General features: G+C 42.3%; 2 protein-coding genes across 5 annotated transcripts; one reads left to right on the forward strand and one right to left on the reverse strand.

The window, feature by feature from the left end:
• Positions 1-708: 708 nt before the first annotated feature.
• On the reverse strand, positions 709-5,578 carry LOC142889319 (E3 ubiquitin-protein ligase TRIM69-like). Of its 4 annotated transcripts, none has more exons than XM_076027984.1 (9): positions 5,476-5,578; positions 3,864-4,094; positions 3,509-3,770; positions 2,740-2,973; positions 2,478-2,625; positions 2,243-2,269; positions 1,698-1,762; positions 1,345-1,461; positions 709-1,110 (listed from the first exon to the last, which is right to left on the reverse strand). In XM_076027984.1, exons 2-9 carry the CDS (start codon positions 4,088-4,090, stop codon positions 751-753), a joined length of 1,440 nt encoding a protein of 479 aa, XP_075884099.1. In that variant the 5' UTR covers positions 4,091-4,094; positions 5,476-5,578; the 3' UTR covers positions 709-750. The 4 variants fall into 4 exon arrangements, with proteins under 4 accessions (XP_075884099.1, XP_075884098.1, XP_075884101.1 ...); XM_076027983.1 differs by having other exon boundaries at positions 1,345-1,456; positions 1,687-1,762; XM_076027986.1 differs by lacking the exon at positions 2,243-2,269.
• A 688-nt stretch (positions 5,579-6,266) lies between these two features.
• On the forward strand, positions 6,267-13,428 carry LOC142889316 (zinc-binding protein A33-like). Its single transcript, XM_076027979.1, has 8 exons — positions 6,267-6,569; positions 9,713-10,312; positions 10,424-10,519; positions 10,854-11,087; positions 11,182-11,329; positions 11,509-11,535; positions 12,293-12,468; positions 12,575-13,428. The coding sequence occupies exons 2-8, from the start codon at positions 9,725-9,727 to the stop codon at positions 12,944-12,946; spliced, it is 1,641 nt and encodes a 546-aa protein (XP_075884094.1). The 5' UTR covers positions 6,267-6,569; positions 9,713-9,724; the 3' UTR covers positions 12,947-13,428.
• The last annotated feature ends 900 nt before the right edge of the window (positions 13,429-14,328 follow it).

The following is a 14,328-nucleotide window of genomic DNA, read 5'->3' on the forward strand; positions in this document are numbered from 1 at the left end:
CTCGGCCAGCCTGGGAACACCTCAGGATCCCCATGGTAGAGCTGGAGGAAGAGTCCATGGAGAGAGAAGTTTGGGCATCCCTGCCAAGACTGTCACCCTTGTGACCTGGCCCCAGTTAAGTGGAAAAAAAAGACTGAGTGATAAAAAACAAAAAACTTTTGCAGTTTGAAAGAATCTTGGAAGGTGAGTGTTGACTGTGTGCCAGAGTGTCAAGATTCGGGAGGATTAGGTTAGCCATGCTAATTGTCTGCAAGCCTAAATGTTACACTTTTCTTTCAAACTCATTAACAATTTGCCTGGTCCACATTTAATGTTTTTCTCCTGTGGTTCCTACAACTTGGAAATGTATCCCATTAGAGTTTGGCAAGATGGATGTGCAAGGTTTCAGACTTCAAGCCCAAGCGATCTAGCGATAAAGACAGCGCAGCCTCTCTTGGGCACAGAATGTTTGTCCAGTGATAATTAAGGAAACCACATGTGTCACTGAAGAGGTATTTGTTTTATTACCTGTCTATTGTATCACTCAGATTAAGAATTAAAGGAATAGGTTGTTAGTTGCAAGGACTCACCTTGTTCAAGTTGTATGTTATTAATGAATCATTACAAACACATCAGATCATATCTGTTACACAACACTGTACACTTTACTGTTAAAAGTATGAATACATTTCTGTAACTTTTTCGTATCACTATATTACTATAAAAAAAAAGACTGTTTAAAAAGGCTTACTTCTGCACTGTTGTAGTCACTCATGGCTTGACAGGACAGATAATCAGAGGGGCAGTGTTCTTCCCATTGTCATGGTGACATGGGTTGAAGTATGGATACAGTGGTTCACTGAAGCTGTTACCACTGTAAGTGTGAATGTGGGTCTTTGCCTCTGTGTCGTAAAAAGTCACTGAGCCTTTCTCATAGTCCAGGAACACTCCCACCTTCTTTGGGTTTTCCTGAAGTTGGAGGGTGAAAGAAGGTCCAGCACAGGCAATGAGGCTTCCTCCCTTCCGCCGGCAGATTGCCCAGTAACCACTGTCAGGACGCACAGTGATGAGGCCCCTCCTGTTGATGGACTCCCCGGCCACGCCGAGTTCCCAATCTGTTTTATCGCCAACCTGGAACACAACAGACAGAAACAAGTTACATGTTGTGCACATTCTGTTCTGGCCTCTACATTTCAAAGCAAACATGAAATGCAAGAAACATTGTTGATTTCTGATCATTGTTTTGCATAAAATGTGAAACTTCACTTGTTAATTTTGTCCTTTAACTTATAATCAAGGCTTGTAATCACATGTCATATCTCAGCCCAGAGTTTAAAGTGAAACACTGATATTTGGATTTTCCACCTGAACTATCCAGTAATGTCTTCCAGAGGTGAAGCTTTGTCTCCCCAGAACAGCGGCACAGGAGTCGAACCGACGGGGATCGTTGGGTACGTTGACTCCCTGGCCTCCAAGGCTGACCTATGGATAACACTTCACATCAGCAAGAGCCCTATTACTAGTACCTCAGTGCTATTTAAACACCATCTAAAAATGTGGAAGCCGTATATATTAGAAACACTAATGCCACGACCGCAATTAGGCTCACTCAATGGAATTTAATACTTTGCAATGCACCAACTGCTCCAGTACCTAGAATTTCCTGTCAGTGTGGATGGTGTGAATATAAAAAGAAAAATCAACCACTGTGTCTTAACCTTTTTTCCATCTGGGGACAGAAGAAGCCATGCTGCAGCGGTGGCAGGATCCAGAGTTACATCCACTTGAAGGGAATGCAAACAAAGTGAGTAAGGTTGTGCGCAACATTTCAAAACTGTACTATAATTTGAGCCTGGTAATTTCTAGATACAGGACAATAATTTAGACTTAAATGTTTATTCAGGTCCTGAATTGTTTCAAAGTAATATTCACAAATTTGGTCACTCCCATGACACTCCAAAACTCCAAAAATAGAAACAAGACAAATGAGACACAGAAATAAAGGGGCTGTTAAAATAAAGCTGTTATACTTAAATGATTGTATTAATATTTGTGATTTTATTTTTTTAGTTTATGAACTTTATTTGTTTAAGTAACACAGGAAACAGATTATATCTAGGTAGAATTCTTATAATAATAATAAATATATTTGGTTTACATTGAGACAAAAAGAGACGCAAAGGACACTTAACATGGAAACAGATCAGCTGTCTAAAGCAAAAATGTGTCTCTGAAGGGCAATATTAATATACCATACACTTACCTGCATACTTATTAATTTTAGTTACCTCTGAAAAAGAACAAAAAAATGTTTTTAGATCCTGGTGTTGAAGAACTAAGAAAAAAAATAATGCAATCAATAGAATATATAGAAAGAAGTACTGTTCATTTTCTGCTTTGTCTATTCAAAGAGGACAAAGCAAAAATAATACATCTCTATATCCAGGTATTATTTTCTTATTTTTGGTACACAGTGGAATAAAGCAGGAGCTACTGACCTTCAGCACACAGCTGATTTTCAAGGTTATGACAGAGACCAGCCAGAGAAGCAAAAAAGTGTCTTGCAGTTCCTATGTGGTTGTCTGTCTGTAATTTAACACAGGACCAGTCTCTGGTGGACAGTGTAGCAGTCAGAGATTTATAACTCTGCAGCAATGAAACAAGAGCAAAACGTGTTTTTATCAAGGAATGACTTCCTGTTAAATTAATAAAAAAAAAAATCGTCAACATCATCCATTTTATTAGCTTTACGGGGGCAACCTGAATGAGACGAAGAGGGTCCGGAGAGTCTTTGATGCGGTGCAGCTGACTGTGCTTCATTCGGAGCTCCGCTATCTCCCCCTGGATCTCTTGTAAAAGCTTGTCTGATCTGCTCTCCACTTCTTCCTGCTGCTGCGTGATCCCCTCTTGGAGCCCAGACTGGTGTATGTCGACAGCACGTCTGATCATAGTGATGTGTGCTGTGCTTGTCTGGATCTCATTGTCCTTGTCTTCCTGCAGATAGTCACAAACCATTAGGGGTGTGAATCTTTCACTCACAAAACGATCCGATTCAAATCTCGATTCACAAGCTACGATCCCATTCAGGGACGATTCATAAAAAAATAGTTCATCATTTGGTACGATTCGATCCGATTTGGTTCAGTGCGATTCAATACAAGTGGACAATTTAACCCCAAGTGCTTATTTTTACTTTAGCGATCTTTACCGATCCAGGGCTCCCAACCACCGATGCACTCGGATCTCATACGTCACAGACCGATAACCCATTCAAACCGGTTTATCTTTACACCACTACAAATCATGTTAGTAAATCTTCAAATGAATAAAAGTTTTAAGTTTTAAAGTGAAACCAGTAAGTTGCTCGACACTGGGCCATGGCTATAAAATATTAACTTTATCTTTAACGTTGAAATACAATTCATGAAAAAGATGATGATTACAAGGGTCTGCAGGAATAATTTAAATTTGAACAGATTTTTTTTTTTTTGAAGAAGAAGAAGAAGAAGAAAGAAAATAAGACACCTACTTTGCATTGGTTCACCAATGCCTTGATCTCCTCTGCCTTATTCATCCGGGCCTGGATCATGTCTTCAAAGTCTTTTTCTATCTTCTTCCACCTGGTCTCCACCTCAGGGATCTGGGGATTATCACTGGATGAGTACCGGTCAATGAGGGACAATCTTTTGACTGCTGCTGAAGCTGCGTCCTGGTGTAGGTCACTGGTAGAACTGCCAACTGACATTGATCGGGGTTTTAAGTTTGATGGAGTTGGTTTATCTTTGAGAGACCTTAAAAAATGAAATGAAATAAAAAGTTAATGTATTATTGAGAAATATGGATAGTTTAAAGACTTTAGTGTCTTCAGCACCAACATTCGAGACCTTTTGAACTGCTCAGTGATGTCATGAAGAACCCAGTTGACCCTCAGATCTGGTCGAGGTTTAAAGGCCTTCTCGCAAATCGGGCATTCACACGTAGTTCTCGCATCCCAGTGGTTTTTGATGCAACCCCGGCAGTAATTGTGGCCGCATGGGATGGAGACAGGGTTGTAGAAAACATTGTGACAGAGGCTGCACCGAAGCTGTTGCTCGGTGACTGCAGAGGCCATGCTCCTGCCAAAAGACATGATCATGGAATGACAGTTATGGCTATGCATGTGCAACAACATTGAAATGTTTAAAAAAACAAAAAAACACAACAACCCTCAAATCGGAATCTTTCAACATCAGCACGTTTAGATGTGAAGACCAAATGGTCAAATACCCGAGATATACAGCACGTTGACTTAGACGTCTCTATTGTACTCCTGCAACACTAGTGCCAAAAGTAACACACACACATAGTATTAAAAACTCATCTCACGGTTGAATTTGCATAACGTCAATATAAAGGTGGGCTTTTTGTCTTATAAGCTCAGACAATAAGCCCAGTGTTGAGGTTTCTGGTTGTGGGGAGAACCCAGACCAGACGTGAAGAGAACATACAAACACACTGTTTGGTGTTTTATTTTGATAGTCCAGTCTTCCCTTGTGTTACTCCCTCTTTACTTCCTCTTGTTCTTTTTCCCTGTCTGAGATTACCTCACATCTTTCACCTGTGTTTCATTGTCGCCCCACCCTGGCATGTAAAACCACTTCCACTTTACTTCATCTTGTTGCCAGAATATTCAAAGTGTTCCAGTGTTTTCTCAGGGCAGTTGCAGACTGACCATTGATAATAAATGATCTTCTGCTTTTTGGAGTCCTCTCAGCCTGAAACCCAATTGGCTGCCCTCACCCATTATTTCAAGCTGCACACCACCCACATTACCCAATTTCTCTAAAGATTTGCCTCTAAGTTGTTAATTACAGCTTTATTAAGACTGTTGCTGTACATGCACATTTAAACGGAAACTAATGTTCAAATGAATGTTCAAAATTCTAACAAAACACATTTCTTAGCAAAGCTACTTATCAGAATAAATTCTTTCAATTCAGTTTTGTTTGCTTTTTCACTTATTCTCTGCTGGATTTATTTTCTCAAACGGACAAACTGAATTAAACGTCGTTAAACTTAATAAACTAAAGAAGACATAAATCTTCACCAACACCGACACTGCACTCAGGGTCACGAGGGTCTGCTGGAGCCTATTACATGTCAGCCTGTCATGGGTGCAAAGCAGGGTGGCACCCTGGACGTGTCGCCAGCTCAAAGACAAAGGCAAAGACATTCTCACCCACACTCTCACTGTCATTCACCTACTGACACAAACTCACATGCGGGTTTTTGGATTGTGAGAAGAAGCCGGAGAACCCGGAGAGAACCCAGCAGACACGTGGAGAACACGCAAACTCCACACGCTCGTGCTCACATGCTGTGAGGCGGCACTGCTAAACACTGCGCCACCGTGTCGCCCCACTTTGCTTCCTTTCGCAGAAATCATGACACACCATTGTTCATACAACGCTTCGACAAAACTCTCTACAGTGTTTAATAACGATTAAAATGTTTTACCTGGTTGGCTTGAGAGACTGACACACTTCAAGCGATGTGGAGATGAATGAGATGGGAACTGCTTCTTTGCGTGAGCGACCAGTTGAAAAGCGTTAAAAGTTCCTCCCATCAGTTCGACGTCGAGTCAAACTGGAAATTCAGGCTATTTGTCTTCACCCTCAACAAAGTGATGATTTGAGTTTTTAGTCTCAACACTTCCTCAAATGCACTTAATCCATATTTAATGGATTCACAGCTGATTTACCCGCAAATATGATGTAAATCACAGCGCACTGAGGCTACGAACAAACACACAATACCAGCATGTCATTCAACACACACACACACACACACACAAAAAGTGTTTCATCGCACTTCACATTGTCATTCATTTAATGTGTAACTGTGAACCAGTCCTGACGAGGCCTTGAAAGTCATCCTGCTGGTCATGCTGGTTGTACTTTGTCATCCCATAAAAAGGTTGCTCTGTCTGTCACATGATCTCCGAGCTAGGAGCTAGCGCTACAACTGCATGCAAATGCTAGTTCGTGTTGCTGAAGACCAGCTGACATTTGTTTGACAAACTTCCTCGTAAAAGAGTAAAAGGTGTCAGTGTCACTGTGGTTGGCATTGCGAGTGCAGGGCAGAGCGACAGCATTCCTCGTGTCTGTCTGGTGTTCCTTGGTGTGTTGCAAGGTGTGTTGAAAAAAAAAGAAAAAAGAAAAGTTAACCATTGAACTCCTAACACCACACCCACGAGGCAAACACACTCTTCACCCGCGCGAGGGCCACTATTATCTATTCCTAAGATCACATGCACTCACGTACACTTGCACACACACTTGCAGCCACGACAAGCATCATCCTTGATGAGTTCCTTATAACGGGTTGCGCCATAAATGCTGGTATTTTAACCCAGGGTAGTTACAGTGCGTCAGGCAGAGAGGAAAATTAAAGTGCTGTGCACGGCAGAGGGAGGACCAGACGGCTGAAGCGGTGACGTTTCATTTCTGTTTTACTGCAATGTTCCAGGTCATTCACACGCTGGCAAAGTCACCCAATCAGTTGTCAGAGAGGTGAGGTGACTGAGGAGCTTTTCCCAAACACCAGGAACTGTAAGTACGAGCAAAACTCAGAAGAAGCTGAATGTTTTTTTGGATTCTGTGAGGTTTTTGGGATAAGATTTTGTGCTATCAAACATTTTTCTTAAAAAAAAAAAAAGAGAATAAGTGTTAATGTACTTGTGTTAATGTTTGAACAGCGGCCAATTTTTTTTTTGGAGTTGAATGAGTAGGTTTTCACGTGAGGAGAAATACACTAGGATTGATTATCAGAAGCATTTCTCCAGAGAGAGCTGTGCTTTTTATTTGTTTGCTCCACTTTTGAGAAGTTGTGTTGAAAAGTGTTTTGGAAATCAGCCCATTGTGATTTGAAGGGTACAGACAGACAGACAGACAGACAGACAGGGTACAGGCATCGCTTCCAGCATAATGAAAACAGTATCTAACTAAAATCTTGTGGGTTTTCAATGTGTGTGTGTGTGTGTGTGTGTGTGTGTGTGTGTGTGTGTGTGTGTGTGTGTGTGACTTTCAATCGAGATCATCAGTTGAATGTAAGTAACAGGAAGCCCAGAAGTAAAAGTCTTTAGAATATTTCAATTATATATTTCTATTTCTAAGTGTAGGTGACTTTATTTGGTTCGGTCTTATTGCTGACTAATGCAAACAATGCAGGGTGTGCGAGTTATAATTTGACTTTACCACGAGATGTTGTAGTCTTGTACCTTCATTGAGCAAACAAGGCTTTAGCGAAGCACTGACACTGTTTTGTCACTGTGTGTTTTGTGTGTGTAAAAAGTAGGTTGGTTCTTCTACGTGGGTGAGGGAATGTTCTTCTGTGTACTGACACAGAAATGGGAGCAGGCTGTTCAAAGCTGAGGGAAGGGAGGAGACTCTTGTATTGACATGATTAATGCAATCAAAATGCAAAAAAAAAACAAAACTCCTGTCCTGTCCCTTCATCATGCTGAGAAATAATGACGTGTAATTACCACACAGAGTCGTTTTCAAGGCAAACGCATCGCCCAAATTACATTCCAGACGTGCCTGCTGGGCGGAGTGATTTCAGAAGTGCATGTTTTGTTCGACTATTCTCGCCATCAAAACAATACACTTGTTGAAAGGAAGCCAACGTCCGATTCTGGCGGTCAAGGGCGGTGCCAGGGTGTAGCACGATGTAGCTATAGCAACACCAAAATCTGGCTTAGCAACACCCAAGCACCACCACCAAGATGGCTTAGTTTTTTTTAAGAATGGAAGATGGATGACATTAAATTATTAAAAAAAAAAAAAAAAATGAGTGATACAATGTTATAGTAAATGCAATTTGGTTTTGGTAATGTTTTAAGAGTGACACGGTGTTGCAGTGGTTAGCGGTGCCGCCTCACAGCAAGAAGGTCGTGGGTTCAATTCCAGGCCTGGGGCCTTTCCGTGTGGAGTTTGCATGTTCTCCCTGTGTCCGGGTTCTCCAGCTTCCTCCCACAGTAACATGCATGTGAGGGGAATTAGTTGCCCATAGGTGTGCATGTGAGTGTGAATGGTTGTTTGTCTCTATGATGAACTGGCAACTTGTCCAGGGTGTCACCCTGCCTTCGCCCTATTCCAGCTCCAGCAGAGCGCCGTGACCCTGAGCTCGGCAAGAAGCGGGTATGGAAAATGGATGTTTGAATAATAATAATAATAATAACAATAACAATGCCGTCGTGACTGACCTTCAATCAGAGAGTTACTTGCTGCTAGCTCAGCTTCTATTGTATGAGCGTCAGCGTCGATGGGTAAAACTAAAAGTTCAAAGCGTGGAAATCCATAATAGGAGTGAGGGAGAACTGTGACCATCTACATGCAATTATTGTCACCACCTTGTGTTTCGCCAGCGGCACAAATCAAACTTCACTCCTGTTGGTAAACACCATCAGAAGAAGGACTGTGAGGAAACACAGTTTTGTGAATGTCGCCTTTAGGCCTGTTGTGTAGCCCTCGGCTTGTTAGTTGCAGGTTGAAGACCCACTGGGGGTTGTGAAACTGGAACAAAGTATATGACTTGGTTACGTTTAATGACTTTGTGTATTGTTTGCGTACACAGCAACACCTTAGCTCAATAAAAATCATCCTGCTGCTGCCGCTGATGGTGGACTTTGTGGTGGATAGCAATGATTTCTTTACTAACCAACGCCAAAACTCAACCTGCCTGTAGTGGAACTGTGTCACTGAAAGAGGCTCTGTACTTTTGAGTAATTGCTTCAGGTGCTGTAATGTTACGTAATTCTACCACTCTATTATTATTCTATGGCGTGGTCAATGTGCAGGTCACAATTTGACCACTGGAGTACTTTTGGAGTCGGTGAATTGTGTATTTGATGAGTTTTGAGGGGAAGCACAACTGTACTGTTCACCTACATTTTGTTCTCTGAGCAAATCAACAGGCGCTGATAATGAAAGGGGATGCGCCACCTGATGGCTATCGTTATTATGGCATTAGGGAAATTTTCCAAAAATGATGAACTATCGTTTTAATTCACTCCACTCTGCAGGGACTGTGCGACCTTTGTGAAGTCACAAAGGGCACTGATACTGAGACTAGCTTAGATTAGATTAGATTAGATTTAACTGTATTGATCCCAAATTGGGAAACTACACTTGGAGCTCCTTTGGGTATAAAATGGGATTTTTTTTTTTTGATGATTGCGTTCAACTGGATTTAAAGATCCAGTGTGCAAAATTTGGATTGATTTATGACTTTTATACCGGTCAAAGCTTAACATACTGCCCAGAAATACAGTAATAAAAGTGTATAATCGCAGTACAATAAAAGCAATTTGATTTTCATAGCCTGAGAACGGTTCTCACATATATAGATAAGATAATACACAAAACAAAGGTCTTACGCCCAGTTAATTGCCATATTGCACCGCCATCTTTCTACGGAAGCCTGGTGTGGACAATCCAGCTGCCGTACAGCGTGTATCGTTATTGGGGTGACCAGGTATCCAGGTTTGGGTGCGCAGGCCACCGTATTTCACTCGGAGAGTAGGGAGTGAAGGTTGCTGCAATCTGAAATCAAACCACTTGATGTCGCTGTTTCTTCTTTAAAATCTCCAAATATTACAAACTTTCACTTCAAGTAACAATTTATAAGTCAAACGTGTTGTTTGGCGACTGATTTCTTTCCTTCTTCTTTTTCTTTGAAAAAAAAAAAAAAGGTTCTGCAGACAATGTCCTCCTCCGGCAATATGTTACCAGAAAAGCAGTTCCATTGCACCCTCTGTCAGCAAGTCTTCACCAACCCTGTCACCACTCCGTGTGGCCACAACTTCTGCCAGACTTGCATCCAGAGTTTGTGGGACAGCAGTGAAGTCTGCCAGTGCCCCACCTGCAACAAACAGTTCACCGGCCACCCTGAAATAAGCATCAACACAGCCTTCAAAGAGCTCGCAGACACCTTCAAGAAGATAATAGTGTGCTCAGCGACGGCGCCGCTGTCTGCCGCTAATGTGGGGGATGTGCTGTGTGATGTGTGCGCTGCAACGTCCATGCAGGTGAAGGCACACAAGTCCTGTCTGGTCTGTCTGACATCCTACTGCGAAATACACCTGGAGCCTCACCGGAGAGTCGCCACCTTGATGCTCCACAAGCTGATAGCGCCGGTGAAGAACCTGCAGGACCGCATGTGCAAGAAGCACGAGAGGCTGCTGGAGATGTTCTGCAGGGACGACCACAAATGTGTTTGCCAGTTTTGCACCGAGACGGAGCACAAAGAGCATCAAGCCGTTACAGTAGAAGATGAGAGTGGACACAGAAAAGTAAAAAAATAAATAAAAAAAATAGAAAAATAGTTTTAATAATTGTAATGAGTCTGGCAGAAAAAGACTGTCCACACAAGACTAAGTGTTACTTTGGTTACACCTGTGCAGGTCCAAATCAAGGAGACAGTGGGAGATTTTCAACAAATGATCCAGGAGCGACTGAATAAAGTGGAGGAGATCAAAAATTGCCTGAAACTCAGTGCAGTGAGTAGTTTAATATCCAACACCAGTTATTTATGTAATGGAGTCCGAGCCATGAGGGGGGCTTTTAAAGTAGGACATTCCATTGAAAACCACAATTGTACTTTCAGAAGCATGACAGGGTTTGTATTTAAAAATGAATTGATGATGCCATAGCAAGTAATGCAAAACATTGTTGAACAGGTTTTTTTTTTAAACTGCAGCTGTTTCCCCCCTCTAATGACACTAGTATTACTAGTGTTAGTGCTGTGATGGGAAAGTAACATGGGGAATTAAATGCTGAATTGTATGAGGAAAAATTCACAGATCTCTCAAATCCATGCTTTCATCCGACCAGATGAGTGCGGAGAAGGAGATGAAGGACAGCGACCGCCTCTTTGCGTCTCTGATCCGCACAGCGGAGGAACGACGAGTGGAGGCCAACGCCGAAATCACGGCGAGGCAGAAGTTTGCCGAGATGAGATCTGAGGAGCTCGTCAAGGAGCTGCAAAAGGAAATCGCTGAGCTGCAGTGGAGGAACGCTGAGCTGGGGGAGCTGACGGACAGTGAGGATCATCTGCACCTGTTGCAGGTACAATCAGCCGTGGTGCAGGACGTTTTCTTCTTTGCAAAATGAAATCCACTTGAATGTGTCCTTTTTCCCCCACTTTGTCGGTGTCTTGCAGAGGTCACCCCATCTGATGACACCTCCACCCTCCAAGGAATGGATGGAGATCGGAATCCATGCTGAACTATGTGTTGGCACGGTGACCCGAGCCTTGTCTAAAGTCAACAACGCTGTCCAAAATGAACTTGAAACTCTCAAGATGGAAGGTAAGTTTAACTCGGTCTTGAGTTCATACAAGCACAATTAGGTAAACGTAACACAGTTGAGATATTAAGCGTTGTGCTAATATTTTATGCAGTCCAGTTTTACATCACATTTGCAACTTAATTGCCGGTCATGACGACAAACTGTACTGACTGTGGAAACATCTCAATCTTCCTGACAGAGATGAAAAGGATGCATAAATATGCAGGTAAGAAATTGCATTATATGGTTCAAGGTTCAACGTTTGTGCTCATATTTGAAAGTGCATCACCGTTGCATTCATTCCAAACAATCAAAAGTAAAACTAAATCTCTCACAAGGGGTCGCAATCTTGCACAGCCATGATTGGAAGGCAGCTGGTACAGACAATCCAGCCTGAGAGCGAGTTTCATATCTACCGTCGTATAACCTATATTTACAACTCATCTTTCAACTGGTAGCTTTTGTATTGGTGCTCATCCCCTGCTTCTGGCTGCTTGATATCATGGATACAAGTTTATATTCGCAGTACTGTAAAAGTCATTTGGTTTTCCTACCCTTAGAACGGTTCTCAATTACTGTATATGTAAGAATATACAAAGAACAATAAGGGTCCTATTCCCATTTAACTGCCATCTTGCACCACCATATTTCTAAGGAAGCCTGGTGTGGACAACTCAGCCCGTCTGACAGCGCGTTGCTTATTTAGAGTGACCGCTCGCGTCTTCAAATAAACCAACAAAGAAGAAGGCGGTTCACCGTAGTTCACTGTCAAGCTCCGGAAGGGGAAGGGAGACTGAAAGACGCTGCAAAGATGAGACCTCTTGATGTCGCTGTTTCTTCTTCAAATTTCTAAATATTACACACTTCACCTTTATTAGTTTTGATTCGTTTGACTTGGCCAGTGCAGAGGTATATTGTAGCGTAAAGTCAGAGCGTGTACATTAACGGGACATTCCTTCATCACTTCTTTCACTGCTACTCAGTTGACGTGGTTTTAGACCCAGACACGGCCCACCCAAACATTGTGCTATCAGCTGATGGCAAGCAGGCGGGCCGTGGCGAGTTGCTGCACATTGTGCCGGATCACCCCATGCGTTTCGACCCTGTCATCTGTGTTGTGGCCAAGAGAGGCTTCCTGTCCGGGAGGTTCTACTTCCAGGTATTTGTTTACCGAAGATCTAAATATATTTATTGCAAGAGAATTTGATCCATTTTGAAGCCTTTGCATCAATTTACTGTATAAATATTTTTTCTTTATCATTTAGGTTGCAGTGGGGCCAAAGACCTTCTGGGACTTGGGGGTGGTCAAAGAGTCTATAAACAGGAAAGGAATGATCACCTCCAAGCCGGAGAACGGCTACTGGACGGTCCGCCTGAGGAGTGGGAATGAGTACCGTGCATTGGATTCCCCCTCTGTCCTCCTCCGTCCAAAGGAGAAGCCACAGATTGTCGGAGTGTACACAGATTATGAGGAGGGGTCTGTGTCATTTTTTGATGTGAAGAACAGATGTCACATCTACACCTTCACTGGGTGCCTGTTCTCAGAGAGGATCTACCCCTTCTTCAGCCCAGGGGTCTGTGATGAGGGGAAGAATACGGCACCTCTGATTATTACAGATGTCAACCATGAGACTTAAAGATGAACTCAGATCTCTGCGTATTATAAGCCTTGTCTACGTATTTGTGGGTTTCATTCACAAAAACACATTTTTTGGGGGGGCTGTGGCAGTGTGAAGGTAAGATAAAACAACTCACATTTCACACGCAAGTATTTTAAAATAACCTTGTATATCCATGTACACTGTGAGGCAATGTCACGCACACAGCAAACCAGCTGTGGTGGCGACATAGACTTCACTGTCACTGGGTGAAACTGTTCAAAGACCTGAAGATGGTGAAATGGCTCAACAGTAACAGAAACAACGCAGGACAAAGTGGTATCAGAAGTGTAGACTCACAATGAAGTTATGTTGTATTGCCTTGGATATAGAATTTATTGAGGACAAGAAAATTCTGTCTGATAAATACTTTTTCAGACAGGTGGAAAAGCATCTTTCTAGTATCTTATGTACCGTCCACATGGACAATGTGTTATTAAACATTAAACCAAAACAGCAACCTATTGTGTTTTCCTTGAAAATCTTTAATCTAGAAGTATAGGGGTTTTTTTTTGTTTGTTTTTTTTTGTTTTTTACCAATCCCTTGTGTCAGTCCTGAATAATGTACTTGTTCATGTGCTGTGCATCCTACTTGTTCAATTTCCAATTTGAAAGACATGCAGGACAAAAAAACCCCATCCATCCGTCCATCCATCCACCCATTTTCTACACCTACTTCCTCCTACACTCAAGGAACTCGTGCAGAGACAGGGAGAACCTTCAAACTCTGCACAGAACGGTTCCAGGCCCAGAATTGAACCCACAACCTTCTTGTTGCACCACGAAAAAATGCGCAGTGAAAAAAAGGATTCTTTGACATAAGAATACTTGATACCCATCAATCAAGTTCTCTTTGCAAGTGGTTAAGTTCAACGATTACACATATTGATTGCAAACAGTATTGCTAGTATTCTCTGTTCAGAAATCTCTATATGGTTCTCTTATTATCTGGTGAATATTTCCTGTGACCTTGCCACACAAAGCAGCAGGAATCTCTCTGGACAGTGATGTTTGCAGATGAGATTGTGATCTTTTGTGAGAGCACAGAGCAGGGGGAGGGAAAACTGGACAGATATTGAGGTTGTGCTTCTCTTTGGCAGTGACCAAGGACGATAAGAACAGAAATGAGGACATCTGAGATACAGCGCAGGTTAGCGAGTTCCTTGGTGTGAAAGAAGAGGACACAGAGGATTGGGTGAAATGGAGCAGATGATTCAATCTTGCAACCCCCGGGTGGTTCAACCGAAAGGAGAAGAGGGAGAAAGGCTTGTGGATTGAAATGTTCCTAGTTTTCCTTGCAATGTTCCGAGCAATTTTTTTGTTTTCGACTCAAGGCACCAGAAGTGATGACAGATTTCAGA

This window comes from Nelusetta ayraudi, unplaced genomic scaffold (genome assembly GCF_046127955.1).
Source record: "Nelusetta ayraudi isolate G7.1 ecotype Tasmania unplaced genomic scaffold, CSIRO-AGI_Nayr_v1 ptg000022l, whole genome shotgun sequence".
In the NCBI taxonomy this organism is placed as follows: Eukaryota; Metazoa; Chordata; class Actinopteri; order Tetraodontiformes; family Monacanthidae; genus Nelusetta; species Nelusetta ayraudi.